At 36.5% G+C, this 23,997-nt stretch overlaps 1 protein-coding gene across 1 annotated transcript; it reads left to right on the top strand.

The window, feature by feature from the left end:
* The first annotated feature begins 102 nt into the window (after positions 1 to 102).
* On the top strand, positions 103 to 23,470 carry Calb1 (calbindin 1). Its single transcript, XM_076924127.1, has 11 exons — positions 103 to 346; positions 827 to 903; positions 4,471 to 4,545; positions 14,099 to 14,182; positions 14,284 to 14,340; positions 17,554 to 17,631; positions 19,451 to 19,506; positions 19,614 to 19,653; positions 19,759 to 19,812; positions 22,151 to 22,222; positions 22,554 to 23,470. The coding sequence occupies exons 1-11, from the start codon at positions 268 to 270 to the stop codon at positions 22,665 to 22,667; spliced, it is 786 nt and encodes a 261-aa protein (XP_076780242.1). The 5' UTR covers positions 103 to 267; the 3' UTR covers positions 22,668 to 23,470.
* The last annotated feature ends 527 nt before the right edge of the window (positions 23,471 to 23,997 follow it).

Raw genomic sequence — 23,997 nt, 5'->3', positions numbered from 1 at the left:
AGGGAAGAGAGAAATCTGGAGGGGAGGGGAAGAAGGTTGGTGAGAGCAAGAGGCGGGAGCTAGGAAAGGGAGGCAGGAGGAGGCGTGGCCCGGCCTGGGGCCGGCGGGATAAATACTGAGAACTGGGTGCGGGGTGCGGAGAACTCCGGAGGACGCCCGAGCGGAGCAGCACCGCGGACAGCGCCCGGCCGCGCCGCGCCCAGCTTAGCCTGCGCCCTCTCGCCCTGAGGTTCGCGCTCAGCGCTCTCTCAAACTAGCCGCTGCACCATGGCAGAATCCCACCTGCAGTCATCTCTGATCACAGCATCACAGTTTTTTGAGATCTGGCTTCATTTCGACGCTGATGGTGATTATTTTCTTTTTTTTAACCCTTTCAAGACCCGTCCCCATTCCTTCCCTGCTCTTTCCTTCCACTGTAGTTTTTTATCTCAACCACCCTTTTCTGTTCTTTTCCGTCTTCCATCACCCTGCCTAATCTTGTCTTCCCCCCCACCCCCGACTGCTGACCCAGCATCCTGGAAGTTTACATTGTATGTACGCCATCCCCATGCTGTAAGCGTTCACCTTTATAGGAACGGTAATGGTAGGACAGAAGCAAAGATTGGGAAACCTTGTCTCTCAAAAGTTTCAAACACCATCCCCGGCACCCCTGCACTCTACGCCATTCAAGTTTTACACCTCGGAAGCCAAGCGCTGCCGCGACTGTACCATTGCTGATTAATCGGTGTTCGGGCTACATAGCCTCCCAGGAAGCCTGTCCTGGAAATAACCGAGAAGAAACTTAGAAAGAGACATCTGACACCTGGGTGTCTCTTTGTCTTTTCAGGAAGTGGTTACCTGGAAGGAAAGGAGCTGCAGAACTTGATCCAGGAGCTTCTGCAGGCGCGAAAGAAGGCTGGATTGGTAGGCTTGGGTTTGTGCAGGACCCTTCAACTCCAAGACATACCTATTCTTGCGTTTCATAAAAGAGGTTTTGTGGGGGAAAGTAAAGGCTTACTTACTAAGAAAGGCGAGGGAGAACATATTTCCAAATTGCGTCAGGACAAAAAGTGTGTGGTGTAATGTGTATGTGTATGCGTATGTGTTTGGGGGTGGGGGGGATGTCTAAAGAGAAAATCCCTATTGTCTTAAATCAGTCATATATATTCTAAAATCCTCCTTTCCTTAATAGGTCTTAAAAGGAAATATCGATGTGCAAGACCCTTCGACAGATCCCTACCTCTACCACTGAGTTGGTTGTGTGATTTCTAACTTCTCTTTTCTAGACGATAAATAAGGGGTAGAAAGACATTCCTGCCCCTTGGTGGTCAGGAGCAGATCTGCAGTTCTAGTGCCAATTTCTGCTGCGAAGTCAGTGTAGCTGGGAACAGGGCGGGGGAGGGGTGAGACTACAGCTTGCCTTGACCCTTATTCCTGAGAAAAGATAACCAGTTTGTAATAATTGTGAGTGAGAATTTAGCAAGAAATGGTTTTTTCATTTTTATTGGAGAGAAACCCCCAAATTAAGAAATCAATAAAACAAAGCATTGTAAAAATGTCATATATTGTAGAAAGGAAAAAAATCTGCCGAGAAACTTATTAGTGATGGTTTTTAAATAAGCTATGGTTTTGATATAAGTCATTGGTTAAATAAATTATAATTATTGTTTAAGAATTAATTCCTTTGGGCCAAATTTATTTGTTGGGAAAAGATGATGTCAATGTAAAAATAAAATCTACCCAACCAACCTTTAAACATATGAGATGTTTGTATAAAGAATAGGTTGAGAAATTTACAGGTCTGTTGGCATTTACATATGACTACTTTTCAGAAAGCAAGGTTGAATATGGAGTAGATACATGTTAATAGCCTTTGGTCTTTTGAACTAAAATTACCAAGAAATGTTTACATAAAGATAATATACATATTATCCCTAGATATTATACAGCATGCCACCATTTCTACTGCTGTGTGTGTATGTTTGAGAGAGAGAGAGAGAGAGACAGAGACAGAGACAGAGACAGAGACAGAGACAGAGACAGACCCAGAGGGGGAATATAAACAGACCTGTTTTTTTTGTTTTGTTTTGTTTTGCGTTGGTTTGAGTTTGTTTGTGAGATTTTTGCTGTTCTTCTGTCTATGGTGAGAATTATATAGTGGATATCCTTATACAACAGCAAAAAGAGTCACCATACAGCTATAAATGCACTCTGATATATCACATGCAGTCTATCAAGTTCCTAAAATCATGCCAATCTGACTTTAAACCAGATCATGCTCTGGGTATTGTTTTACTCAGATTTAATATCGTGTAATCTAAAGTGTAATAGAATAAGATCAAATAAAATGTCTACTGTGCACTTTGCCCTCTTTTCCCCTTATGCATTAGCATGCAAATAAATTTGTGTACTAATATCACTATAGTTCATGGATCTTTAGCTGATAAGACAGAAGGAATTTTCTTCCTCATTTAAATGTATATGGAAAGTCTTATTTTTTCATAGAAATTGTAATTACAGCCTTGGAGGATGCTTCTAAAAGCTAAGTGATCATATTTTAATCTTCCAGAAGCAATTTTAATATTGAAATTTACTTCTACTCTCTAAATACAAGTATTCATGAGATCTGTGTTTTTCATCTCCTCATTTTAATACTTTCCTTTTTATTTAAAAAAGTTCAGGTGGAAGTTATAGAATTTAGAGCTTTTTTTTTTCTCTGCTCCCTAGAATCTAATTTTGGTTCATAAGAAGGTCTAATTAGATTATAATTTGATAATATTAATTTTTCATACAAGCATATGGTCATATCAAATTGCTTAGTACCTTGATACCTGAGTATTTCTTCTGAATTACATAATAGGCTTTGGTTGGCTAACTAAAAATCTAAATTAAGATCTAGAGAAAGAATTCATATATATCGGATACATTTTTATTCAAATTAGTGATCTATTGCCATAAATCTACTTTTATTTGTTTCTTTGCTATTAAAAAATACATATGCTGAGCTGATAAACCAGACTTCTTCTCATTTCCTAACTGACAAGGCCAGAGAGGAACATTGATTTGACTCACCACGTTATTAATGTGAATGTTTTCATTTTCACCAAGTGAATATGATAGCCCAGTGTCCTGTTTCCAAAATCACTACCCTTCTGCACTGAACAATGTGTCGTCCTTACATTTATACTCATCTTTATAAGTCTGCAATTGATGATGATGGTGATGGTGGTGATGGTGACACGCTCCTCATTATTTAAAACATAGATTGCAACACAGTTGCTACCCAGAAACGTCCCAAGGTAAATATCAAGTCTGCTACGTGAGCTAGTAGTATTCCATAATTTTAATATTTAAAAGTAAAGGCTTTGGTTTTTGTTCACTTACAACTGTGTGTGAAAGGTCTGGGGCTGATGTTCCCACGCTTGACACTGCTGAGCTACACACTTTCATTTCCTTGTAATTGCTTCTGAACCAAAATTTAATAAATGCAAGTTGAAAATTACCCATAGTCGAAGGGTTCTTTTAGGATCACAGAGCAATTAAATCAATTTATTGCTGCTTTCTGCCTTAGTTCTGCTATGTATTTACAATGGCTTCAAATGGGTAAATCCTGGCTTTGGAACTTCAATGTGGCCCTTGCATTGTATTAGACTGGCTATCAATCCCTACAGTAAACTTGTGTGTTTGGCATTACCATCTTGTTCATTAAGGTGAAAATTAAGACCTCAATTTGCTTCCTGAAGGAGGTAAAAAAGGAGGTAGTAAGAACTGACCTATTTTAAATAGACCAGTTCATGTAACAGGATATTTTAAGTGGGCTTTGTTTGAGACCCACTTAAAATAGCTTACAGTTCATAACTCTCAAATATGTTGATATGTAAAGAGATTATAAACAGAGATAACCACAATGGAGGTGAGAAAGCCAAAGAAGAAAATAACATTTACTTAGTCATGCCAACGCACTATTTAGTATACAAAAAAAAAAAAAAAATAGGTGGAAAAAATAATATCTTGAGGAAAATAGAAGCAAGGGAAGCTTGGAAATATTTTTTTTTTATGTTCCTAGTGAAAACACAAATTTGCCCAGTCATTTTCTCCCCTCATACTTTTCTCCCAACATTTAATTCTCTAATTTTATTTAATGAATGCACACCTGTTTCAAGCCAGAAAGATCCATTGTTTGCAAACTGAATGGCTCTTTCACATATGGGTATTTTGCTTGTTGGAACCAAATGCCTACTCCTACCTCACTTAGATAAGACATAATGTTGCAATAAGAAGATGCTATCAGACAAGACTATATAGCATAATAAATAACCTTTCACAAAGCAAACATTTTTAAAATACAGTAACAGCTATTCTATTTCATGTTTAATTTTTTTTCTTTGCAGTCATTTATTAACATCATTATAAGAATTTTTTTTTACTAACATCATTATAAGAATTTTTTTTTACTAACATCTTAAGTAATTTTTTTTTATATAATTTTAGGAGCTTTCACCTGAGATGAAAACATTTGTGGATCAATATGGGCAGAGAGATGATGGGAAAATAGGAATTGTAGAGGTAAGAAACGTATGCATCTGTTTGATTGATTGAATGAATGAACATCAACTTTAAAATTTATCAGGTCATCTTACGTCAAACATAACTCAACTGCAGAGGTCATTCAATGTCAGTGATATAGCATCTTGACTTCGTACACATCAAATTAAAGATGGTAGCGACTTAAAAAGAGACTGAGGAGTTTAATGGATCCTAATATGCAGACTTAGAACTGAAATGCTAAATCTCTCTCACATTCCTGCTCACTGACCTAGTAGACCAAGCAAGTCCTACCTTCTGGGTAAGCAGACTCTCATTGCCTCCTCCACCTTCTCCCCAGCACAGTGTCCAACATTCAACAGTGTAAACTTCTCTGTGATTATTTTCAAATCAAATATGTTCAGCCCCACTAAGTTGTTATGGGAAAAGACTGCATCCTGGCTGATTTCTGAAAGTCTATTTCAGGTTGATAGATGTCCTAGCAAAGGCACAAAAACTCCCTACAGTGAGTGAACACTTCATTCTCTGGTATGCAGGCACACATTTGGATCTCTAGAGGTTAAAACTGTGCTTGTCAAATCTTGCCTTTTGACAATGACTTTTCCTCTTAATGACATCTTATTATGCCTATAAGTTATCAAGGAAAGGAAATCAATTATGTATCCATCTATATTCTCAATTTGCAAAACAGATGTGGACTCCCTTACTCCTACCAGCGAAGTCTTAGCTGTGTTTAGCTCTGCCGCCTGTTTTTTTTAAACTGGGTAGAAAGCTTTATGTAGAAAAATAAATAAAATCATATTTTGAAATATGACAAATCATAATTGTGTTCATAAAATATTCTCGGTCTCTTCATTTGTGAAGTGCTGTGGCCTTCAAAAATAGTTATAGATTCAAAGATTTAACCTGGTTTTCAAATAATTTATCTTATTAGGACAGGACACTTGTGGTGCCAGTGTGAAATACACATATTTTTAAACACCTACCACAAATAGAGTAAAGGAAGGGCAGACTATTATTATCTTTGTAATTAAAATTTCTCCCTGGAGCATACACTTTCCCCTTTTGCCTGTGTGCAACTCATTACTGTATAAATAGGTAATCGTTATTGAACTTACAACTGATACAGAGGCTGACTAATCAAGACAAGAATAATAAAATTATGTTTCTGAACAAACGTAAGAGGAGATAAATATTCAAAACTATTATTCTAAATTGATTCTTTTGTAGTTTGACTACTTTATCATTCTAGGTGAAGGATGATTATAATCTTGTATTTTAACAATTTTCACCTTAAAGCAGTCTAATAGACTCAATTATTTATTGTGTCATTTGTTTGGAGATATGAGGTTATGTAGTAAACGCATGGAGCTTATTCACAATTTATTGAATTTTTAATTAAGTAAAATGAGTGAATCTGGTTTATAGTGTGTAAGATAGAGTCTACCCATTTTGGACTTTAATATCAATGAGAAGCTGGCACCCAGCAAATGCATTGTCTCAAGATATGATAAAACACAGTCTCTACAAGTTTAAAATAATAACTATTAGAGGGAATGCAAAAAGATTTTTGAATTAATAAAAAGAAATGGAAGTAAAACAAGATGGATAAGAAAGAGAGAAAATAGCAAACCTGCCAAACAGCATCACCTAATGACACTGTGCACTGTACCTTGTGAGAACTCATAACAGTTACTAGCCAAGAGTTGGAGAAGGCAACTTGAACAAAATTATCTAAAGAGAAGAGAAATTTTAAATGGGAGGACAGGAAAAAGACTGCTGCAGTAGTTTATAGCGTATGTCCAGGGTAGCTAAGTAAGAGTTGAGAGAAAATAAGTCCTGCTGCATCCTTGGAAAAAAGAGTAAAATGTTACAGGAAACATAAAGAAAACAGGGAGATGGTGGAGGATATGTAGGCTCTCATTTCACCCTCTAGCATCACCACAAAGTTGTTCATCCTGTGTCCAATTTGATATGTGATATTACTTGCTAAGATTTCCTGTGTATAATGAGGCACTCCAATATAAAAAGCCTACCTAGCTATAAGAGAACACGAAACCCCATGTTTCCCAAATGTCTTACAATCCCCTTTCTCCTAGCAATTGCACGATACCTTAGTGTTCAAAGAAGAAAGAGGTTCAACTAGCTTGTGTATAATGCTCACTTAATTTAGACCAGGACTCACTGAAGTCTAACCAAAGTAAATTAACATGCATGCAGTATTCTGCTTCCCTGAGGGCACCACCCAATTGAATTTTTAAAAAGAAATATGTTACCTAATTTTTAATGTTCTGACCTGATACATAGACTGACACTTTCCACTGAATGCATTTTACCTAAACAAGTTAAAGAGAAAGAAAGGTTGGTATGTCTAATATTCTGAATTTGGCAATTTAATGACTTTAGTAGATGTTAAAATTCACATGAAGGTGGTTCAGTAATAACAAAATTGTAAGTATAAATGCAAAAGACAAGCATTGAAAATTTGAGATAATTTGACAAATACCATTGCTGTTAGAAATATTCTAAATTTATTCATACTAATACAGTGCTGATGTTAAGAAAACCCATTCAAATACTTAAGTAGGAAAGCCGAATGATTTAGCAGGTCACAGAATTCTTTCCTCTAGGTCTCCCAAGAAGTACACACAGATATTTCCTTTTGCTAGATGTCAAATCTTTAAGTGCTCCCTCTGTTCCCTTGGGCAATGTGTGGGAGCCTATCAACCTCTCTAGGCTTAGTGTTTCCATCTGTCCAGGTCAGTGCATACACTGAAAAAAATAGATCTAAAAGCTATTTTAATCTAAAAACTGTAACAACCATTGAAGAGAAGCAGAAACTCCTCCAGCCATTTCCTACTCTCCTCCAAGGTGGGATTAAGCTTATACACTTACGCGAGATGAAAGTTATTTTTCTTGCCAGACTACTTATCTACTTTAGAATGCTGGAAAATGATTAATGACAAAATCAGGTTTGAAAATTTGTTCTAGATACACTTAAATGGTGTATTAGAAACACTTTTTGAATATAGGGTGCTGATGGTAAGGGATAACTGTCTCAAAATCAAAAAAAAAAAAAGTTAGATTATCTGACTTAAAAAGTGCCTCAAGCTACATGTTATATAAATAGTCTCAGAACATCTGTTTCCTGGACTATGGGCAAACATGACTCTGCACTAACTTCATATGTCTATTATGAGCATGTGCCAAACGAGATAATTCAGGACAGAATACTATAAAAACAGAATACTATAAAAACCTAGGTTGCACAGTTGGCATTATTACTAAATACAGAAATAAGCTACTAAAAAAAACCTACTCTACTGTCCTAAATGTCAAAACTTCTTTCCCTTCTCACATAATTTATTAAAATCGATTTATTAAACTCAAATATTTTTAAGTTCATGATTATTTACCTACCACATTCCCTGGATTTACTTCTTATTGGCGGGAAAAAAACCCTACTTGGCTCTTCAAATGTAAAACTGAATGCTTGTCTAACACGCTCAGGAAGAATGCTCTGTCCCAGAGTTGTCTTCAAATGTGATGACTACTGCTCTTTTGCATGTTGATGTATCTGTCTCAGCTATTTGTCTCTCTATGAAGTCACCATCTGTGGCTTCTCTTCCAGTATGTAGTATTTTGCTTTATTTTTGTGCCTATGTCTTGCTTAAAAATTGTTATGAAAAGGGATTTTTTAAATCATCTGTTTTCCTGTAAGAGTCTTACTATGGGAGGGGGGACTATGAAACAATCACCAGAAATCAACATAGTGACCTAGAATTTAGCAGTCAGACAAGGCATGGCTAGGATTCCGACCTTCTCTAAAGCATAAGGCAAAAGCTCCTTATTATGCTAGGGAATGAAGGGAGATGGCAAAGCCTGCAAGTCAAAATCTTGCTAGGGCAGAGTTCCCTGGAAACAGACCTGAGTGCAATTGTTACAAAGAGGATTGCTACGAAATATTTGGGAGAGCAAAAACAGTCGGCCTAGGCACGGAGGGATGTAGGGCCCTCACAAACAAAGTTTAATGAAGACTTCCTCTGTAGTGAGCTCTGAAGTGAAGGTGTCCCTTCAGAGATTTCCTAAATTTTGAGTAAGAGTTTTTATACTCCTGTGTGGATTATCCATGAGATACAGCCTTCTTGGATCTGCAGATGTCTTCAGCCCAAACACTTCCACAATGGGACAGTTGATTGTTCAGTAATACTTCCTGAACCAGAAACAACTCAGGGCAGCATCTCCCAATATCCACACTAGCCACTCTCCCCAGCCAAATAACAATATTAATTATGTCCAAGGGAACATCAGCAATTTCATTTGTTTTTTTTTTTTTTAACAAATTCATAAAGATCATTTGTTTGTTAAATAAGTTAGTACTATAATGACCAATGTTAACAGTTTAATGAGATTTTAAAAGAATGCTTTGTATATAGATACAGTCAGTATTTTTATAAGTAAGTTTAAAAACAGCATGCACAAAAAAATACATCTATATACATTTATACTGTCCATCAAGAAGAGTGGGTATGGTGGTGCACATCTTTAATCCCAGCTCGGGGTAGGGGGTGGTTACATCTGATTCTAGACAAAGCTAACATCATTTTTTGCATTAGTAAAATGTAGATGATATCTTCAAGGACAGGCAACCAGAAAAAGTTTGCTTCTCCACTTTCAGTGCCAAGCAACCAATTCCATAAGCAAGGGCTTAGAAAATTCCACCTGTTCCTACAGACTTAGTCTTACTTTCTGTTCATTCCTTTGATTCACTCTACTTTTTTTGCCAACCCACATTAAAGATTGGGGAGTCCGCAAGAGGGAGAGCAGGTAGCCTCGTAACTAAAAAATCATCAAGAATCTTGAAATTCCCATCAGGACTTCTGTGGACATGGTGATTTAGAAAATTTGAGAATAAAGTGGTCCTATGTAACATCCTGTGAGAGACCTTTGGCATATCCTAGACATTGTCTTAGCTGCTATAGATGGAGAATCCCCATGCTCCTGTCTGAAATTTGAATAATGCCTTGTATGCATTGACACAGAGAGCAACAGAAAACACAGGACTGCCACAGTGTAGAATTTACCTTGAAAGGAAGTCTTTCCATTCACCTCAGGCACATATTATCCGGACACGTGCATTGCTTTTTAAATGGCTATTTTGCCTTACAATGATAGTTTATATGAGTAAAATTCATTTAAAAAAAAAATAAGATAGTACTATAATGAGTTTAGTGAGATTTTAAAACTGTTTGTATATAGATGCAATCAGTATTTTTATAATTAAGATTAAAACAGCATGTACAAAAAAATATAAATCCATAAAGAACAGCAGGTGTGGTGGCAGACATCTTTAATCCCAGCACTCTGGAGACTGAGGCAAGCGGATCTCTAAGTTTGATGCCAGCAAGGACTACCCAAAGAAACCTTGTCTAGAAAAGCCAAAAAGGAGAAGAAGGAGAGGGGTAAATGTCAGAGAAAGAAGAAAAGGAGGGACAGGAAGAGAAGGAGGAAGAACTGAAGGACTATGAGTCTCTTTATATGTGACATTCTAGAACTCTCTGATCTTTAAATGAGTTACACAAACTTTGTAACACAAAGATGGGTGAATTTCCCTAACCTTGCTAATCCTTACTAACTTGTGTATTCTTTTACTTTTTTAATTTTTTAATAGATGGTGGATTTTCAGAAGTATACTTTTAAGAGAAATCACTATTTTTTTAGTTTAAGACAACATATATTCTATGAAATTCAAGCAATATAGAAAATTATATTAGTAGAGGATGTTGACTCTATATCATATCAATGAAGTATTTCTAATTTAAAAAAAAAATCATCAAGAAAATCACAAGCATGTATCCTAGGCACCTGATAAGCTGGTCTCTGGGCATAAAATGCAGACAAAAACACTTCCAGAGTTCTTGAAGTGAACTGGGAAAGAACCCTTCAAAACATTAGAAGTTACATATTAGTAAGTGAAGAGTTGAGATTGATTATTTCCATTTTCCTAAATGAGTGCATATGTTAACCACAGCTGTGACATAACATGAACAGACTTCCATCTTTACGTACAACCTCCTAACATGTACACTTACCAAGTTCCCCTGGTCAACTCATCTCATCACTCAGCTAGTCCCTTGTTCTTTAAGACCTAGGATGTCTATGTTGTTTCTTCTTTGTTCTCACCCCTCTCCTGGACAAATCTTTCCTCCCGCCTTGCATCATTTGAAGTTATAAAAGAAGCATTCTGCAGAATGCCTTCAGTATTCTCCACTGGGCTTTCGGTGTGTTCTTCTCTCTTTGAAGACCCGCTCTATGCCCGCAGTTCTCTCTCTCTCTTCTCTTCCCCCGTAGCTTCAGTGGAGACCTGCTTTCTGGGCCTAACTTATGCTTCTTTAATAATGAAAGTCATTTATAACCACTTTCTACTAGTGGCCCACATACAGGCTCAGAGGGAAGGAAAACTCATAAGGAAGATGAGTTCTAGATCTTCCTGAGTGGAAGGAAGCACAGCTTCTCATGGCCACTGGTAGCAATCACCAACAAACGTGTCCTTTGCATTCCAAGAGTGAAGGGGCAACCAACGCATCCTACTATTGTAAACAAGAAGTGTGTTGCACACTTAAGTTATTAACAGCCATAGATATAACTGAGTTTCAGAGTCTGCAAGTCACCAGATCAGATCATTCAATTTGTATCTCAATTCAAATGTTGGGCTTTGAATTATATTGAACTGTAATATTTCTAATGGGCAGAATTTTATAGGCAAAGAAATTAAATAAAAAAAAAAGAAATTAACTATACAGACAAGACCTGAATGTTGTAATGAGCTGCCTGAAATTTTATATATATATATATATGTATATATATATATATATATATGTATATATATACATATATATAAAATACTATATATTACTATGTATATTATATATTATACTTATATATAATCTCACACCATGGTTATATAAATATATTTATGGACCAAAACCTGATTTAATTTCAAAAATTACTGGCAAATCTTAAAGCCCTATTTTCTTCTTTTAGATTGATATATATATATATCAACATTATATTATATATTATATTATATATATATTATAACAATATATATATATTGTTATATATATATTGTTATATATATATCCACATTATTTATCATGTACCCAGACTAGTGGCCTTTGTTTCTAGTTAAGATATTCTCTGATTGGATCGCTACTCAATATTGTAACAAGGTTTATTTGTTTTTGTCTTTTACATTATTTTATCATATGCCATATTTAAAGGCTATGAACATAATTAAAATTTCAGCCATTTTTCAAAGATTGAAAAGCAAGATAATTTAAATGTCATATACAGTTCATGTACCCATAAAGTGAAACGACATTGTACATTAAACTTCAAACCTCAATGGGCCTAAAAGGTTGGAAAACGTTTCAGTGGGCATTATGATCTTGCCCATTACTTGGTTGAACACTTAGGACATCTTATGACCTTAATATTAATTTCAACCCCAGCTTTATAAACTGTAGCTAACGACCCATATGGGATCACAAACAATTTGGCAACAGTAAAAGTTTTCTGAATTCACATAAAGAATAATTAAAAATTAAAAGCATAATGAATCCCGGGTGTTCTGGTACACTTGCCATGCACAGTGTCACTGCACCCTGGGTGTGAGCACATGTGTTCACCTGGCACCACACATGCGCCATTCCATGCAACAGCTGCAAACACTGCCTGAAACGCCCCAGCTATCACTGTGACACGCTGTGAATTTCAGCCGTTTTACTCAACATATGAAGTTTTCTGCTTCTTGGATAAACATAATAGTTTAATCATGGGAAGCAAAGACTTCTAATATCTTCCTTCTGTCTTTCCCGAACATGCATCAAATTTATGTATCTGTGTATTGTATTACAAGGTTCAGTTTTAAAATGTTCTCTTAGAAGTGTTGAATTGAGTTTCACAAGACTTTGTTGGATGGATTCTGGCCTGGGATTAGGACAGAATTTTCAACAATATCTGTGATGTTGCAAAAACATGGTTGTGCCATTTTATACTACATATCTTTATAAAATACTGTTCACAGCCCTGACAATTTTATTGTACTTTAAGGAATTGCTACAGACAGATCAGTACTGAGAGACTGAAGATGTTCTACATTCTGCAGTATCAAACATCCAGCAGAGATTTAACCTTTATATAAAAACAATTTAGGTTCATCTTTAATAAATGGTAAAATTATATAAAAGAATGATTTTAAACTAACTTGTTATGGTTTATGATCAGTAACTGTACAAATATATATAATTATTATATTATTATTATTATTATCATCATCATCATCATCATCATCATCATCATCATCATCAATATTATACCTGCCTGGAATCACTTAAAACATTCTCAGGAGCAAAGTGACTATGAATGGAAGAAGTTTAAGTAGCTCTGATCTTAGATATTTAAAGTGTAAGTACCAAGGCTAAGGGGTCATGTCTGTACTTCAGGGCATTCAACCACTGCTGAAAATCAGTCAAATGTTGTATGTGAAGATTTATTCGTTAATGATGAAGGGTCAGTCATTCCACAGCACATATTTTGAGCCTACGACAGTCATTTCTCCTTCACCTTCTTTTTCTCGTGATGAAGGTACTGGAGGGCCAGTGCAGCTAGGGAAGTTGCTGGGGACCACAGCTCATTAGCAGCAGAGCCAGAAATAGAAGTCACATCAGCAATGGGGCCATCAATCCAGCTCCCTACTTCTCTACATGCAATAGATTATATTAGTCTTAAAATGGTTTCTGTGGCTCCTTACTCCTCAAGAGAGAGAGAGAGAGGAAGGGCAGAGAAGGGGGGGAAGGAGGGAAGGAGTCAGAGATGGAGGAAAAGGAGAAATGGAGGAAGAGGTGTCAGATTATAGAATGAGATCTAAGGGAGAATGTCACAGAATCATGCAGTGGAGATCAAAGATTAACTTGAGCCCCAGATTCAAGCAGAGACCACTGTTTAAGAGTGTTCCCTGATACTGCGTGGTTTCTTCTTTATGGTGATGTGCCTTTCTACCTCTTCCTACTGTTCTACAGTTGTCTTGGGCCCCTCTCCATTGTGTTTCTCTCCAGAATTAGACATGTATATAATCTTTTCTTCCTTCCTTCCACCTTATGCATGTATCTCAGAATTTCTCATTTCATGTGAAATTTATACCCACGCTGTGTTCCATCCTGTGCACCCGAAAAGGACCGAGACCTGATTGGTAGTTTGGAGGTTATGCAGCATGCATCTGCATGGATGGGCAGCAGATCAAATGCCGTCCAGTACAGCCATCTCTTCTCCTAGGCATGCAGGTCCTCAGGACCATAGATACTGAAATGCACCTCTGAATTTTGCAGAAGCAAAGTACCAGACAGGGAAAATGAACCGTGTCCTCTCTTCTCCTAGACAGCTGATACTTATCTGCGCCTACTTTCTCAGCCAATAGAGTTGCTCACTGAGCACGCTGAAGTGAAGCTGAAACAGCAAGTCATGGCACGGGCCCTTTCCAAGCTCCTCATGTCTGTTTTTCTATCTTTTCCAGTTGGCTCACGTCTTACCCACAGAAGAGAATTTCCTGCTGCTCTTTCGATGCCAGCAACTGAAGTCCTGCGAGGAATTCATGAAGGTAAAAATCCTCCTCCCTGTAAGAAAGACCCTGGGAGTAAGGAAATTGTTGGGTTTTGTTGATTTATTTAAATCCGCTTTCCATCTCTGAAATTCTTACAGACTTGGAGAAAGTATGATACTGACCACAGTGGCTTCATAGAAACTGAGGAACTTAAGGTGAGTACATCAAAGCCAAGGCTCAGCAGGCTCCTTCCAGATGCAATCACGACTGCTAAGGGGATTCGGGTCTTTTTAAAAAACTCCTACAAAAGGAACTTACGAGCAGTGGCACATTTGCACCCACTCTTTGCATCATTAATGAAACACCAGATCGAAAGACAGACTTCAAGTGCTTCTTGAGATTCTGTTCATCTGTGCGAGAGATTAGTACTGTACCGACATTGTTACATAAGCTAGATGGGTGTTTGTCATACATACAGAGACAGCTAGAATAGCTAACTATGCCAGCTGAGTACACTACCACTCTCCGTTGAAATTTGAAATTTTATTTTACATTTCTGGTTGTGAGCTTAATGGCTGAGCCATTTCTCCAGCATGAAATTTTATTTTATAACTTGAACGCCTAAATAGGTTTCTCTTTCAAAGAGAAATGACAGAGACCCGTGTTGTACCTTATGCATATTTATTTCATCTTTGCATCTACTATGTGACATAAGCATCAGCCCAGTGACGAAAGGCCTGTAAAACATTGAGAAACCTAATGAAGACCCTACAGAAAGGAGACATGGGGCTGAAATGTTTAATCCCAGACCCATCCTCATCAAAGGCCTCAGATATATTAACAACATAAATTATACAAACTGTGGGAAACTAAAACTTGGAAAATAAAGCCATCAGTTCATACATCACATGATACAATGCCTCAGTAATGAGAAGACACATGAGAGAGAGAGAGACATAAGGAAAAGAGGTCTGAATCAAATGTAACCTCAGGACAAATCTCCACGTGATTCTACTGTTTCCCATGTTCAAAGAAGGGGTAGAGATACCATGGTATCAGGTATGATATGGAGTCCAAGTGAGATCTGCACACTGTTCTATGAAATGGAAAGCATAACAAAGAATATTATACTCAATTCTGGAATGGGAGCAGTTCTTCTACCTCATTCTCTCCATCCAACTGGAAGACTTCTTAGTCAGAAAGGCCCTACGTCCTCTAACTTTAGAATACAGAGTGATTAGTGGTAGCAGGGGCTAACAAGATGGCTCAAGGAGTTAAGGCACTGGCAAGCCTGACAACTTGACTTTGATCTCCTGAGCCCCAAATGGTAGGAGAATCATCCTCTGATCTGCACATACGTGCCATAGCACCTGTGCACCATCACACGGACACATGCATACGCAAACACATTTTTTTTTCATTTTTAAAAGGGAAGCAAATTAATATTGTTGAGAACATGTGCCTTCCATGTCACAGACATAGTACTGCATCTGAATTGAATCTCAGATTTTATTCTTCAGAAAATTTGCCAAGCAGCGCATTATGACTCCCAGTGTATGGAGAGACGGAAGTTCAGAATGGCTGGAGAACTTTTCAAAATGACACCGCTGCCTAGGAATGAAACCTAGGCTTGGCCCTAGAGTGTATGCCAACATCAATAAACGTGGTTTTTCTACGGCACCATGTGCCTCAAGCTTCACCCACTGTGAGCTGCTTCTGCTCTGCTTTGTGGAAAAATGGGGGCATTGTTTTTCTAATCATCCGCCAACATGATTTAAGGATAGGAGTTTAGAGATTAGACTGGTTCGTTTGAACCACTGTAAAATTGCTATAACAAATTCAGCTGCAGCCTCTTTAAAGTGCCAACACTTTTAACATAAAGTTCCTGAAAGCAATGTCTTTTGGAAACACTGCTCTGTCGCTAAATTCCACAAGCTGCCAGGGAAGCTATTGTGGTTTTATTCTTTTAGACTAAACGATCACGGTACATAATGAAAACTTTAGCTCACTTCAATTCTGACCTCAAAATATTCTCAAAGTCTCGTTCTTTGTTCTAAATTTTATCCCAAGAAAGGAAATTCTAAATAGCAGACCTCCTCCCTGGAGAATTTTAAAGACACATTGGCATTCTTTTTTTAATGGATAATTCAAGAAAGCTAATTTTAAGGAGAGAAAGCTAATTTTAAGATTCATAACAGAGTAAAACATCACTTGCTCTCAGATATGACTTTGAATCCTAGTGTCCCAAGGTTTCTCCAAGGCTATTTTTGTGACCACCATTTTCACTGTCTGATGAGGCTTTTTATTTAACCCAATTAATCTCTGACAAAAAAAAAGCCTCAGAAAGCTCAAAAATAAATCTCACTGCCACCAGATAACTTTGAATTTTCTATGGATTTCACTGTGGATCTGAAGCAGAACGTTCAAAGAGAAAATAAATGCATCAAACCAGGAAGCAGCCCTTCCTCAGAAAAAAAGTAAAGTCTGCCCAGCAGAGATTGTTCTCTTTAAGGAAGGAGCTGGATCATGGTCAAAGATGCCAAAGAAACATGGCCCTCCAGGTCTTTCTGGGCACAGGTCTGCTCAGTTTTCATAGCTGCATTAATTCATTTTCTGAGGAAAAGAAAGAGTGGCAAATGAACATCCGTGCAGGAAACGAAAGGCTATTACATCCCTCAGAATTCACACTGACATTTGTATAGCAAGCTTTGGCAAAGCTTTTATTTAATTTTTATCGCTATAAAACAAAAATTAAACGTGCTCCCTAGGTCCTACTGTTAATAGTCACTGGCACCTTTCCCACATTAATCTTCGTTATAATATGACTCACATGTCCCTCAAGAATTTGATGTTACCAACTGTTGTACTTTGTACAGTCAGTGGAAGCCTTGGAGCAAAGACTCTGTGCGTACTGTGATACTTAAAAGCTAACTACCAGGCCATCTGGGGAATGGACACTCACTGCAGACTTATAGTGAGTGAGGGTATGGCAGGAAATACATTTAAATTAGTATCATATTTCCATCCAGATTGCTGAACGTTCTTCACACAGGTTAGAGAGGTACAGAGATGGTACCTTATACTTCTATCAGAAAGATTGCGGGAATACAAGTGAAGAGAAGCATCCATTGTGGTGATGTTTTAAGTTTTAATTCCAATCCTTTTACATTACACAGTCCGCACTCTCCTTTAATTACAATCATAAGAGCACAACGTGACTCTGTGACACACTGGGTCTCAGGAAGAGGCAAGTGCTGTGCCTGTCACAAGTCCCTTCATTTTGGGAGGTCACAATGACCACCTGACTTTCAGAGTCCTCTCCTCACCGGGCTCTAACCATAGAGGTTTTCTTTGCATTCATCCAGGTATACTCTGTTGCAAAACACTCGTTATCAATGAAATTTTCTGAGTGCTCTTTCTTTGAACAGAACTTTCTAAAGGACCTACTAGAGAAAGCAAACAAGACCGTGGATGATACAAAACTAGCTGAGTACACGGACCTCATGGTAAGACTAAACTAGAAGAGATTTGGGCAAGAACTCATTGAGCATGTTTTCTGTGATTTTGCTAACTCTCGAGAATACCTAGGGTGGAATAAATAAACCACAGCTTGCACATCACATAACCACAAAACAGCACTTCTAATGAAGCTATGTCACATTTACCTCTCAAAAGATGGCCTTTCTTTAAAGCCAGAGTAATTGTAATACTAAGTTATATAGCTTATACATATTATATCTATACATAGAATATAAGTGACAACACCCTTTGGTCTTAGAAATTCTGAACTTACTGTTGTCATAGTTTAGAAAAACACAGAGTTTTCAAGAGCTTAAGAACGGGTGATTACTTTATTCATTAAATTACTTAAGATGGTTTTTTTATCATTAAAAATGAATTCTTATTATTTTAAAATATTTTATCCGTGCTATGAATGAGCAGATTCAAACACACCTTACACAATGTTTTAGTAATTGGATCAACAGTATTTGTCATAAAAGTTGAATAATACAGTCACAGAACTTCTATAAACAAAGATGTCTAATGCAAATAAATTAATGGGGTTCTAGAGAAAATAAACATGCATGAGGTTACTTGTCTCAAGTAGGTGGTTCACTCATCTCGACTCATCATAAGCTTAACAGTGCCAAACAACACATATGTTTATATTTTCTATATATACTGAAAAGTTATGAGTTCTTACCCCATGGGTTAAGTAAATAAATGATAAGCCATTACTTATGTGCTATATCTGGATTTGGGATGCCCTGTGAAACAGTCCTCTAGAGGTTTCTGTTCTCATCAGTGCTGCTGGGGTTTACATTTAGTGTTCTAACCCCTCAGTACAGATCCATCTGTTCCTGTAGCATCAAACAGGTGGGAGGCATTCTTGCTGCATCATGAAGGCAAGACCTAAGCTGTCTTTGCTTCTCTCTTTGGGGAGGGGACAATAACCTACATTTATCAATTTTTCTCATTTGTCTCGATCTTAAGGGGTTCTATTTAAAGTAAAGTCGCCTTTACAGGTAGGACTGTGAAGCTGGGAACTTCAGATGGGAGCTTCCCCCTGTTGGTCTGGCCCAGTGGATCTGATTAAATGTCATAAACCAGTTCCAATCCAGGAAGCAATTAATCAAGAACTAATTAAAATTTAAATATATAGGTGAGGAAACATTTCCCTATGGGCAACTAAACTCTGTGATCTAGTTGTTCAGTATCTTGGTAGACAGTATAACAATATTAGAATTTACATCAGTGGGTTGTAAAATGCTGTGTCAGTACAGAGCCCTGAAAAAAGTTGTAACTTCCAAAAAAGAATTCTCAGACCATCTCAAACTTTTCTTTTTCATTTAAAAAGAACTCTCTAAACTTCCATGCACTGTCTTTAACATGGACTTTTTCTCAAATATATTTTTAAAGTATTTTTGTCATATTTAGTATGAGCATTACCTTCATTATAGCAATATTTACTGCTTTCTAAAAATGTGAATGTTTCCCAAATAAGTATATGTATTTATGTCTGCATGCATCTCAGTATGTGAGACTTAAGTGCAATAGAAAGTTAGGAAATATTGTTTAGTTTCTAGTACCCAATGGAAATTAAATAATTTGAGATTATTCAAAATATCTTAGTCTTGTTATCTACCTACTGCTTTTGTTGAATTTTGTGCTTTAAAAACAACCTTTTAAAAAGCATGATGGGGACGTCGTTCAGTATTAGAGTACTTACATTGCAGGCACTCAAGATGTTTGATTTTTGAATGTTTGTCTCCTTCATTCAATAATGTATAACTCAGTGTCCCACACAATAACAATGTCTTTCAGCTGAAACTATTCGATTCAAATAACGATGGAAAGCTGGAACTGACAGAGATGGCCAGGTAAGTTTCAGAAGTGCACAGATGTTATTTAAACAGAATCTCATCTAAAATTCCAACCAATTAACATAATGGGTTTTTTTTTTTTCTCTCTCTCTCTCTCTCAAAAGGTTACTACCAGTGCAGGAAAATTTCCTTCTGAAATTTCAGGTAGTTGGCTTCTCTCTATATTTTCCGTAAAAACCCAGATTTGTCAAGAGAAACAAGCTGAAATACATTATCACTTTTTGACTGAACCTCTCTTCTGACTCCTAGGGAATCAAAATGTGTGGGAAAGAGTTCAATAAGGCTTTTGAGTTATATGATCAGGTAAAAGCATTGTTTTCCTTTTTCCTTAAAAAAGTATTATGAAAACAATTTAACATGAAATCTATCCTCTTATAGTTTCAAGACATGTATTTATTAGCTAAAGGGAAAAGATTGTATGGCAGTTATTTAGAACTCACCTTATACATTTGAGACTGAACACTCATTGGTGACTTCCCATTTTCTACTTCCCCCTTCCCTGAAATCCACTGGTCTGTTGCTTCCAAGAGTTTCACTATTTTAGAAACATTGTATAAGAACCCTCCTCTAACAAGCTTATTTCACCTTGCTGTTCTCAAGGTTCACTGACATTATAATACATTACAGAGTGTCCTTTTCAAATGCAGAATAATATTGTGCTGTATATGTATTTATGATCTCCATACAAATATATATGTATATATATATATATATTTGTACACACACACACACACACATATATACATATATATATATATATATATATATATATATATATATGTTTCATTAGGCTGTTTCTACATCTTAGCTATTGTGAAAACACTGAATGAACATGGAATGTTAATACCTGTAAGAGATCCTGAACTTTTGGGTAAAAGGACAAAATTGTGATGTTTTATATCATGTTAGTTCTATTTTTAACTTGTTGGTGTATCGATATTGCTGTACCATTTTGATTTTCAATTAACAGTGTACACATGTTTCCAGTTTCTTCATATTCTATTCTATTCTATTCATCTCCATTCATCTCTATTCGTCTCTATTCATCTCTGTATCAGTCTCTAAGTAAATACCATACTGTTTTGGTTACTGTAACTGAGCACTTTGTTTTGAAATCAGAAACTTCTGGTGCTTCTTTTTAACATTTGTTTATTTATTTGTTTGTTTGTTCATCCATTTGTGCAGGGAAGCACAACACAATGTGTCTTAGTTGCTGTGCCATCTTACCAGTCTGACATCTCTATTTTCATCCTTTTTTTTTTCCCTCTAAACTATTTCAGCTTTGGGTTTTTTGAGATTATATATGATTTTTGTTGTATCTTTCATATTTCTTCCTAACATACCATTGGAGTTTGGAAAGGGATTACATTGATCTTTAGAACTAAATAGTATGAACACTTTAACAAGATTAAGTCTTCCAATCCATAAGCACGGGTGCTTCTCCATTGGCTTATGTCTTTGATCACTTTCACCAGAGCTTTACAACTGCCAGTGTACATGTGTTTTACTTTCATTGCTAAGTTTACTCTTAAGCAGTTTATTCTATTTTTAGTACTATTGCAAAAGGATTTTAATATCTGTTCTGAAAGAGAACTTTATTTTTAGATGTAGATTTTTATATTTTATGATTTTACTAAATTTACTTATTAATGCCAATTTTTTTTAAGATTTATTTTTATTGATATGAGTGCACTAGAGCTGTCTTCAGACAAATACTAGAAGAGTACATCGGATCCCATTACAGATGGTTGTGAGCCACCATGTGGTTGCTGGGAATTGAACTCAGGACCTCTGGAAGAGCAGTCAGTGCTCTTAACCGCTGAGCCATCTCTTCAGTCCACCAACATGTTTTATATTAAGAATGTTCTATATTTAAAAGTCATATTATTACTTCCTTCTCAATTTTTTTTCTTGTCTACAATTTCACCCTGGAGAAAACCTGGAAAGCACTCACCAAAGAAAATAAGAACTTCAAACTAAAGATTCACAATTTTTAAAAAGCATGGGCAGCTGAAATTACTCAACCAAGTCATTCATTCAACAGAAAACATGCATAGTGTGTCTCACATTACATGATATACTAGCCTAAGCCACTGTGAGGATCTGAATAAAGATCCTAAACCCTCTGAGCCACAATCCTGTTTGTAAATAGAAAATAATAATGGTATTCTCTGGCAGAGTTAAATGAAAATTAAGCTAAAGGAGACATTCCACAGAAGTGTCTCACATTAAAAAAAAATGAGAACTTCATATATGAGGAAAGATTAGGTGTGAGTTTGTTAGTTCATGCTTTTGGCTTCTAATTTCTCTGTTCTTGGACCTAGACTCTATGTAACTGTTGCCCACTGGTGTGACACTAAACCAACCACAGCTTCCCCAAGCTACAGTGTTCTCCTTTGTCATAGGAATATATTTGGTTTTACTTATTTATTCCAATGGAAGATGCTTCAAACATAAAGTGAAATAAGTGAATGTGAGCATACTTTGAAATTTTCAATCTGTTTCACAACGTAAGCTCACCTATTTTGGAACTGTGAAGGGCTCTACTCTAACACAGCAGGTTAGGTGCCCACCGACGAGGATTTTCTTCTGAGGGCTCTAGTTACTTCTAATGTATACTGTTTCATTTCTTCTCCATCAGGATGGCAACGGATACATAGATGAAAATGAGCTGGACGCTTTACTGAAAGATCTGTGCGAGAAGAACAAACAGGTAACTTAGTAGTCATTTCAGTTATTTCTTAAGCAGACTTTAGGAAACTACCCAGACACAACCACACGTCTGTTGTGGAAATGTATTGAAAGAATTTTCAGAACACGGGAGTCCATTTTAATTCTTAAGTCAAATTGAGTCCAGCACAAATCAGTAAACTGTGACAAACAGATTTGATTTAGAAATGACCTGCTGACTATTCACACTGATAAAAGATCTCTTTTTAATGGATTGCTGTAGCAAACAGTTCCTCAAGTTTTAATCACTGGCCAGTGGTTAATTAACGTCCATCTTTAATTGGATTACAATGCTATCTATATGTCCCATACAGGAGTTGGATATTAACAATATTACTACATATAAGAAGAACATAATGGCCTTGTCGGATGGAGGGAAGCTGTACCGAACAGATCTTGCTCTTATTCTCTCTGCTGGGGACAACTAGAGTTGGTGGCCACAACCACTTGCTAGTGATACATTGTATCTAAAACCATAACTGTGCGCTATAAAGGAGTAGGCTGTATTTTCTTTTATATCTGTAAATTCTACTGCATATAGAGAATTATTCAAGATGTGTGGCACATTCTTTTCTGCTTGTTTCTATACTGTTTGTAATGTACAGTTTTTGTAAGCATATAACTGAAAAGAAGAAAGTCCATGCATAGGCCAGTCAGTACAATCAATTTTAAAAAATGAATCTAACCTGGTTTTGCTTTCATAAATACAGATGAACACTTGGATTTCCCTAAGAATTCTACCATCTCAAAATTTCTAGTGTCATATGTGTAAGTGCACATCTGTCATTGAGTAAAAGAATAGCTCATGACAACCCAAGTGTTTTTATTTTTGGCAATTACAGGACTGTCCCACAAAGCACCTCTGTGCTGTTTCCATCTAGTGGAAGGGATGTGCTTCTGCTTCTGAAGCACCAAATATCAATAGTTAACTATGGCTATTATAAAATGATCTCCCTAGAGATTTAGTTTACTGATCAGTGACATGTCTACTGCTTAAATAGATACACACTATTGACTCAAGCTGGCTTGGTGGCAAGGGAAGGTAGCCAGATGATACATAAGTCTGTCTGATTTTATGCCTATATTTCCAAGAAGTCTATTGCCAGAGAGTATGACATTAGCCCATTTTCTAAATTATTTTCATGTGTCCCAGATGACAATTATTCTAGTAAACTGCTGTTTTATGTCATATCCTGTGTGTACTCTCTGATTAAATTCAATGTACTGAGTATTCTGGTGTCTAGTTTGCATACTTCCTGGATTTTCTATGTAGAACTATTCATTTCCACCAAGGGTTTCTGCTGCCTCTGAAAATATTTTTTTCTAGCTATAACTACTCTATTTTTAATATGTAATTGAATTTTAATGTAAGACTCACAGCAACCTGATTATTGAATATTATTTCATCAAAACTTCTGTATTCTGTGGATTCTATGTTTCATATTAAGATCAGCATTCAAAATAGTTCTATTTCTACCTGTAAAATCCCAGATGAGTTGAAAATAGTAACAGAAGAGAAATACTAGTGTAGTAAGTTATCTGATCTAGCAAATGATGATCTAAAACCTTCACTGACCCACATGTACCTCAATTTCATGTATCCTTTAGCTAGTGTGACCTATGCTGGTTATTGGTGACAAATCCTGGTTAATTACCTGGATTCTTTATTATAAAGCAAAAAACCAATGACAGAGTCTATGAAATTTATAGTTATCACCTAATAGAGATTTAGGTCAGGTTGAATTAAGCACATTTTTC

The sequence above is a fragment of the Arvicanthis niloticus genome, chromosome 25 (genome assembly GCF_011762505.2).
Source record: "Arvicanthis niloticus isolate mArvNil1 chromosome 25, mArvNil1.pat.X, whole genome shotgun sequence".
Lineage (NCBI taxonomy): Eukaryota > Metazoa > Chordata > Mammalia > Rodentia > Muridae > Arvicanthis > Arvicanthis niloticus.
The sequence above is the reverse complement of the archived record's forward strand: the minus strand, read 5'-3'. Positions and strand labels throughout refer to the sequence as shown.

Excerpts from the sequence above, each read along its gene's own strand:
- Calb1 (XM_076924127.1), top strand. The coding sequence starts at position 268 with ATGGCAGAATCCCACCTGCAGTCATCTCTGATCACAGCATCACAGTTT. Across the intron at positions 19,654-19,758 it reads ATTTCCTTCTGAAATTTCAG|GGAATCAAAATGTGTGGGAA; the intron begins GTAGTTGGCTTC and ends TCTGACTCCTAG. Across the intron at positions 19,813-22,150 it reads CTTTTGAGTTATATGATCAG|GATGGCAACGGATACATAGA; the intron begins GTAAAAGCATTG and ends CTTCTCCATCAG.